The sequence below is a fragment of the Ursus arctos genome, unplaced genomic scaffold (assembly GCF_023065955.2).
Source record: "Ursus arctos isolate Adak ecotype North America unplaced genomic scaffold, UrsArc2.0 scaffold_16, whole genome shotgun sequence".
Taxonomy (NCBI): Eukaryota; Metazoa; Chordata; class Mammalia; order Carnivora; family Ursidae; genus Ursus; species Ursus arctos.
The window spans coordinates 21646430-21654968 of NW_026622830.1; the positions used below are offsets into that span (position 1 = coordinate 21646430).

The following is an 8539-nucleotide window of genomic DNA, read 5'->3' on the forward strand; positions in this document are numbered from 1 at the left end:
TGAGCCAGCCAGTCACCCAAAAACTGATATTATCATACACTGTGCTGGTATGAGCATAGATTGATACACCTTTTTTATAGGGAAGTTTGGCAATATGTATCAAACCCTTTAAGTAAATATATACTTTGATTTATCAATCTCACTGGTAAGAATTTAACTTACGAAAATAAGCAGAAGTAGGTACAGGAATGTTCATTCCAGTGTTATTTAAAATAGCAAAAATGGAAAACATCCAAGATTAGATATACTAAGAAATTAGTCTCATTAAGTATAACATATCCATATTATAGAATCATATGAAGCCATGCAAATATTTTTTATTTATTTTTTATTAAGTATAATCTCTCTCTTTTTTTTTTTTTAAAGATTTTTTTTTTAAGATTTTATTTATTTGACAGAGAGAGAGACAGCCAGCGAGAGAGGGAACACAAGCAGGGGGAGTGGGAGAGGAAGAAGCAGGCTCCCAGCGGAGGAGCCCGATGTGGGGCTCGATCCCAGAATGCCGGGATCATGCCCTGAGCCGAAGGCAGACGCCCCACCACTGAGCCACCCAGGCGCCCCTTTTTTTAAAGATTTTATTTATTTATTTGACAGAGAGAAAGACAGCCTGCGAGAGAAGGAACACAAGCAGGGGGAGTGGGAGAGGAAGAAGCAGGCTCCCAGCAGAGGAGCCCGATCTGGGGCTCGATCCCAGAACTCTGGGATCACGCCCCAAGACAAAGGCAGACACTTAATGACTGAGCCACCCAGGCGCCCCTAAGTATAAGCTCTATGCCCAATGTGGGGCTTGAACTCACAACCCCAAGATGAAGACTTGCATGCTCTACTAACTGAGCCAGTCAGGTGCCCCAAAGTCGGAAAAATATTACAGAAAATAATTTAATGACTTGGATATTGATGATGCAATATTAAATAAAACAAGCAATTATTAGATAATATGTATAATGTGGTTCCATTGGAACAAAAAGGCACACGTGTAACTGAATAGAAAAAAGAAACAGAAACATAACAGTGGTTTTCTCTTGTGGTTGAATTATGGGTAACTATTTTCTTCTAGTGCTTATACATTATCTAAATTTTCTGCACAAGGAGCATGTATTTATTTTGCAATAAGAAACATAAAAACTAAAAAACATTTAAGAAAAAACTTAAAAGGGAATAATGATTTAAGAGTAGCCTCTAGGACTAACACAGGAACTTAGAAATCAGCAGTCTTAAACAGTGCTTGACAGGTACGGATAATTTGACTTTAGATGGACTACTTGGCATTGTGGTTATTGTAAAGGAGTAAACCATTTGACAATTCAAAAATGAATAAGTTTTATAGGTCAAAATTGGAATTGATCTACAAATGTAAAACTTCCAGACAGAGTCTTAGAAAAAGTTAGTCCTTCATCTCAGCTTCTGTAGGCTTGTTGGCTGTTTGGTGTCTGGACCAGTGATCATTTTCATAGATCTTCACCTCCAACCTGGGTTTTCTGGCCATTTAGATCTGAGAGATCTGCTGAGTGATCCTGAGCCCTCTCTGCGCATCATCGCCTCTCGGGCTCTCTTCCGAGTGCACAAGATAGGGGCTGAACCAGATCCCAGGCAGTCTGGGTTGAGGACTCTTATGGGCTATCTTCCTACTTAGAAGTGCAAGGCAAGTAACATCAGGTAAAAACGAATTCTTTCAGAAATCACAAAAACCATAGTGCTCCTTTTTTTTCCTTCAGACTTAAAGCAACGCCAGCCTGAAGCTACCTCCACCCATTTCATTACCGCAGAACATATTTTTTGCTACCAAAGTCTTTAAGGAATTAGAATATAGGGGAGCCTAGGAGGCTTAGTTGGTTAAGAGTCTGCCTTCGGCTCAGGTCATGATCCCAGTGTCTGGGGATCAAGTCCCTCATCGGGCTCCCTGCTCAGCAGAGAGTCTGCTTCTCCCTCTCCCTCTGCTCCTTGCCCCTTGCTCATGCTCTTTCTCTCTCTCTGACAAATAAATAAAATCTTTTTTAAAAAAGAATTTAGAATATATAAGGGAGGGTAGCCCTTGGTTTAAATTTGCAGAAATAGTGAAATTCTGCTGAGTTTTTGAGGCATGTCAGAACTTCCATGAAGTTACAATCCTGATAAACAGGCCTAGCACAGCTTCAAAAGAGATTCTAAATAAATGTTAATATTGCAATGTTAATACTGTTGGGTCTTTCGTCAAAGCCCCGTCAACTTGTCAGCAATCTTAGGAATAAAGTAACAACCAATTCTTATGTTTTGATATTATTGGTGTATTTTTATAAAATCCCTGTGGCCTTTCTCCTCCTTTCTCTTTCCCTTAAAAACCTTCAAGCAAGAAAATATTTCTGAAGTAATATAATACTAAATCTACCCCAGTTATGCAAGATTTCTACTCTTTCCTTCCCCTTTTCATTTTCCTGATTCCCTCTCCTACAACTACTGTCAGATCCTCAAGTGGCTCCAGGACGGGAGCTCTTGTTTGCTGAGTATCCACTGTCTGCTTTCTCCATAGATGGAGAAAATTTTTGATAAGTGTCCCAAAAAAGAGATTAGTTTGTGTTGGGTGAATACTTTGATGAGCTGCATGTAGAAGGGTGGGAACCCCCAAGAGGCATGCCAGATTAATTAGAAATGGTCGCTATTGGTCTACTTCCCAGGCTTTTGTTTGGTTGAGGAACGTGAGTGGAGAGCCACAGCTGAACTGTCTAGGGCAATGGAGAGGCCTCTGGGAGGTGGTATGAGAAAAGAAAGGAAATGAGTCAACTGGCATGTGAAAAATAGACTCATCCAACGGTGAATTGCACAAAGTTTTTGTTGTAAAGTGAGCAACATGAATCCTCACCACCCTGTCCCCCAGATTTTCACCTTTCACCCCCAGCCCTCTGCCAAGACATTTTACAAATTTCTCTATGATTAATGGTGAGTTGGGTTTGTTTTAGGGGTTGTCTCAGCATGCCAAGTATGACCTCAAGAGGATCGCTGCCCAAGAGAGGTCTTCATATTTGAGACTAGCATTCAGGAGTTTTGAGCTAATTGCAGGCCCCAGCTGTCCGCTGAATTAAATCTTCACCCTTGAGCAGAGCCAAGAGGACACCTGGAGGATAGCTGCTGGGTGCTAAACTTCAGTGCACTGAGCACATTTGAATTACACGCAGCTCTTGTGCCCTCTCCTTGGTCTCACTGCGTTAAACCACCTTTAGTCTCTTTTGAACTATCCATTATTTTGTGGCTTATCGAGCAAAAATGACTAGCACTCACTGAATGTTTACAATGAGCCAGACTCTTAAGTAAATTATATGATTAACTCTTTCAATCCTCAACCACTCCATGTATGGTTCTCTCCATTTTACACATGGGAAAGCTGAGGGACAGAAGTTGAAAGTGACTTGCCCAAAGTCACATAACTAGTAAATGCCAGGATTCAAACTCAAAAGAGTCTGACCGCCAAGTCCACACCCTTGGCTGGTCTGTGCTGCCCTTTTCTCATCTGCTCTGTCCCTCTCCTTCAATAAATGCAGAACTACTCTACCATGAATTCCAGTTGCTGAACTCGTACCCCAAATCCATGTAACAAAAAAAAAAAAAAATGCTGTAAAGTGATATTGAGCCTCAAGTAATAAAAACAAAGTTAGCATACCTCATTTTTCAATAGGTTGGAATGTGTGTCAAACACTGTAGAGGGGTGGACTTAGAACAAAAGGTGGTGGATCTTCTTGAGGAATATTGTTTGAATCCTGGGTTTGATCTCATATACAGCCCTGTCTCACAGCAGTGAACAGACCTCTAGGTTTAAGATGTGGTTTAGATCCCCAGAGACATGTAAGAGTTCTAAGAATCATTTTTCTTCACTCATATTTATGCCAGAGTCCCTTTCCATCCAGGCAGATTTTTATTTTCTGAGTAATACCACCAACAGGGAGGAGCAAGTACAATACTTATTTATTTATGTTTCATTGTGTTAAAATTCACAGAGAGAAGCATCCGTTAAGAAGCAGAGGTCTGGGGCGCCTGGCTTGGCCAGTTGGTGGAACATGCAACTCGATGTCAGAGTCGTGAGTTCAAGCCCAATGTTGGACATAGAGATTACTTTAAAAAGAAGCAGCAGCAGCAGCAGCAGCAGCAGCAGAGGTCTGCTTTTTATTACCTCAGCAGTTTGGGAAAGGCTGAAGAAGTACTTAATGGTGATTACATTAACAAGTCCTTTAATTTCAAATATCTCCATTATTTTTTTACAAGGCTCTCCTCAGACATAGGTTTGTGTTGTTACAGAATTTTTTAAATATACAAGACAAAAATTTCTGGACATTTAATTGTGTTATAATATGTTAAAAGTTCAATATAATTTGATATGATTTCAGTTTTATTTTCATCATATACAATTAAAAGGTATTGTTCATTATCTATTACTGGCCCAGCCGCGTCTTTATTATTTTAGGTTCTTACTTTTTTTCACTCTGAATATTGCTTTACTTCCTTATACCGAGGTACATATTTGTAAGAAGTTACTTTTTTTTTTCTTATTGGAAGATTAAACGATCATGTAAGTAAAAGATGGGATTGGGGGAAGGACAGAATCTCCTAGACATCAACCCTGGCAAATAAACTTGCACTAGGTAAAATTGTAAAATCTCTCTCCCCTCACAGCTTAGCTTCCCCCTCCTTCGTGGCTCCAAGCCCCTTTTCTATCCTTTTTCTATCCCTTTCAGGAAAGGATCTAATGAACTGGTTGTTGTGTGGAAATGGTTAATAATGCAAGTTTTAATGACCTTAACTCTTCCAGGGATGTTTGCTTTTTAACAAGGTAGAGCTCTTTTTAAAAAAAAAAAAGATTTATTTGAGAGAGAGAGCAAGAGAGCACAAGCGGAGGGAGGGGGAGAGGGAGAGGGAGAAGCAGACTCCCCACTGAGCAGGGAGCCTGATATGGGACTCAGTTCCAGGACCCCAAGATCACAACCTGATCCGAAGGCAGACACTTAACCAACTGAGCCACCCAAGCACTCAACAAGGTAGAGCTCGAAAGCCAAAGGCATGAATCTCTAATTAAGAAATGTTAGGCATTACTGAGCAGAATGGAAAGAGGAGGTATTTGGAAATGAGGCTGGAGGTGATGGTGGGGAACAGAGATTTTCCTGTCATCCCAGAAACCATATCCAATCAGTTGCTTTCCTTACCTCTTCCCAAACCCTTGTCAGATCACAGCAGAGGAAGAGGATTACAAAGGGTAATTAACAACTGCCTTCTGTTACACAAAACACAGAGGGAAGTGATGGATTTTATTCTTCCTGAACAATGGTGATGATTTCCCACCACAGATGACTGAGTGCCAGTTACTGAATGATTTAGTGATGTCTTCTATAGTTCCTCTCACCCTGTTGAGTTTATAGCCTGATACCCAAGGAAGATGGCCCTGGTTTAAAATGGTTCCTATGGATATCAAAGAATCTTTATGAGGGAGCTGTCACTCCCTTACTCCCCCCTTTGCTTTTATCAGAGATGGTGGTGTGAATATAGCAAGGGACATTTTTTTTTAAAGATTTTATTTATTTATTCGACAGAGATAGAAACAGCCAGCGAGAGAGAGAACACAAGCAGGAGGAGTGGGAGAGGAAGAAGCAGGCTCATAGCGGAGGAGCCCGATGTGGGGCTCGATCCCATAACGCTGGGATCGCGCCCTGAGCCGAAGGCAGACGCTTAACCACTGTGCCACCCAGGCGCCCCAGCAAGGGACATTTTTAAAGGGAGTAGGGATATGGGAAGAGATTACAAAGGAGATGGAGCTGAGAATCTAGAAAGGATGCTCACCTGTGAATGAGATAAAAGGTAGAAAGTTGAGACAGTATAGAAGATATATCAAACATGGAGTCCAGCCTTATCGGCCCCTCGGACCCTGGTTTTCAGTGAAATCTTGTCCCAGACTACTTCAGAAGACCACAGTCAAAGAATCTGCCTCTCCAGTCATTCAAGTATATACAAGAGGTCACAGTTCTACTTACTCCATATAAGAATGTATGTCCCAAACCTTTGTCTTTCAACCACCCACCAACCAAATCAAACCTACTAAATCCTGCTGACTTAAACTCTTGGTTGTGTATAGATGATCTTAGGAAATCACTTTTGTGGCAAAAAGGGCAAGACACTAAAAAGGAAAAGAATTTGTAGGCAGTTCAAGTATTCTGACCTTAAAATTAAAGAAATCGATTTTTCTAGGAAAGACAAGCTTTTCCCCTGCAAGAGCCTTGGTGATTTCTAAAAAGTTTTTGTGTTCTATTACTGCCCAGATTATCATTTCAGTTTAAGAGCCCACAGAATTATAAAAGTCTGGCTAAATTTAAAAATCCCACTGCATTAAAAAAAATTTTTTTTTCAAATAGGCATTAAGCCAAACACATCTCTACAACTTCCTTTGTGGTACCCTGTTTTAGAGCTTTAAATAACCTTGCTAGAATTTTTTTTCTTTTTTCAGATTTCTAAGCCGAAAGTCCTTTGCAAAACTATTTTCATCAACTGAATTACTAAAATAATTGAAAATGGCATTTAAAAAGTTATAAAGGGGTCTTTTAATTCAGAACTTTGGAACTTTTTGCTACTTAACAATTAATGAAATTGTTATAGCATTCTGATTGTTGAAAGAACCTTTTAAGATGTTTGAAATATTAACATCATAATATCACCCAGGCCTTGTTACCAACCAAAAGTGAAATAAAAACATGAAATAGATTGGCGTCCCTGGCTGGCTCAGTCTATAGAGCATCTGACTCTTGATTTGAAGGTCGTGAGTTCAAGCCCCATGTTGGGTGGTGCAGCCTACTTAAAACACACACACATACACACACACAGAAAGGGGCACCTGGGAGGCTCAGTTGGTTAAGTGTCTGCCTTCGGCTCAGGTCATGATCCCAGGGTCCTGGGATCAAGCCCTGCATTGGGCTCCCTGCTCAGAGGGGAGCCTTCCTCCCCCCTCTCCCTCTCCCTCTGCCGCTCCCCCCGCTTGTGCTCTCTTGCTCGCTCACTCTCTCTCTCATATACATAAGTAAAAACTTTAAAACACACACACACACGCACACACGAAGTAAACCTTAGTTAAGTGGTTTTGCCTTGAAACAAAATCAGTAAGTGACCACATCTGAAAATAATCTCAAGATACTTCTGCATCTGATTCCTTATGTGAAAACCCTATACCTCAACACTTTAATCAGACTATTAAATCAGGATTTATTTGAAATTAAAATACAATGTGTACAAAGAGAGAAGTTCAGAAAACATTTTTGTTTTTCTTAATTTGTTATAGATTTATTAAAGTGGTAATGCATGTGTTCAAAATTCAAAAGTTACAAAATATTCCCAGCCATCCACTTCACCCCCTGAAGGTACCATGCTACCAGTTTCTTATATCTCCAAGATATAATTATGCATTTATGAGTAAATATGCGTATTCTCCTCCCCACTTTGTTCACAAATTACAGTATTCTATACACCTTGCACTTTCTACATCTTGCATTCTCTCCTTAATATCTTTGAGATTTTTCTCTATTACTCCAAAAAGAGTTTCCTCATTCTTTATTCCTGCCTAGTATTCCATTGTATTTATTATAATGGACACTTAGGTAATTTCCAATTTTTGGCACAAACAATACTGCAATAACTACAGACATATGTATTTCACACACAGTCAAGTGTGTCTTTAGAAGAAAATCCTAAAAGTGGAAGTGCCAGGTTGAAGGATAGGTCATTTGTCATTTCAGATTAAAATATTGCCAAATGACTTTCATGGAGGTAGTAACAGTTATCCCCCAGTGATGTAAGAGCATGCTTTTCTCCCTACATCCTTGTCAGCACAATGTGATATTCACTCTACAAATATTTATTGGATTCTTGCTATGGGTTCAGGCACTGTTCTAGGTGATTAAGACAAATCAATAAATAAAATAAACCAAAATCCCTGCCCTAGTGGGGTTTATATTCCAGCAGAGGAGAAACCCAATATAATGTATAAAAATAAATAGTATAGGGGCGCCTGAGTGGCTCAGTTATTGGGCGTCTGCCTTCGGCTCAGGGCGTGATCCCAGTGTCCTGGGATCGAGCCCCGCATCGGGCTTCCTGCTCTGCCGGGAGCCTGCTTCTTCCTCTCTCACTCCCCCTGCTTGTGTTCCCTCTCGCTGGCTGTCTCTCTCTGTCAAATAAATAAAGAAAATCTTAAAATAAATAAATAAATAAATAAATAGTATAAATATAAAATCATTTCATATGTTAGAAGCTGGAATATGTTCTGAGAAATGATCAGGGTCTAAGGAATCAGGAGTGTAGAGGTTCTAGGTTTCATTGGGGTGATATTTGAGCAGACTTGAAGGAAGTGAGGGAGTTAACTCTGCAGACCTGGGGAAAATTATTATTGGCAAAGGAAATAGGCATTTCAAAAGTCATAAGGCACTAGGGTTGCCTAGGGTATTCCAGGAAGCACAAGGAGGCCAGGATGACTAGGGAGGGATGAAAAAGCAAATGAAGGCAGAAAGAAATGAAGTTATATGAGGGACCAGATCCAAATTCC

General features: G+C 40.2%; 1 protein-coding gene across 1 annotated transcript in view; it reads left to right on the forward strand.

Annotated features, from left to right (window-relative positions):
- Positions 1-4397, forward strand: part of MROH8 (maestro heat like repeat family member 8) — a 54319-nt gene extending 49922 nt beyond the window's left edge. Inside the window, exons 23-24 of the mRNA XM_026503457.4 lie at positions 1491-1656; positions 3966-4397. Coding sequence (XP_026359242.3) covers positions 1491-1633 — 143 coding nt within the window. The 3' untranslated portion in view covers positions 1634-1656; positions 3966-4397. The remainder of the gene's footprint in view (positions 1-1490; positions 1657-3965) is intronic.
- Positions 4398-8539: the final 4142 nt, after the last annotated feature.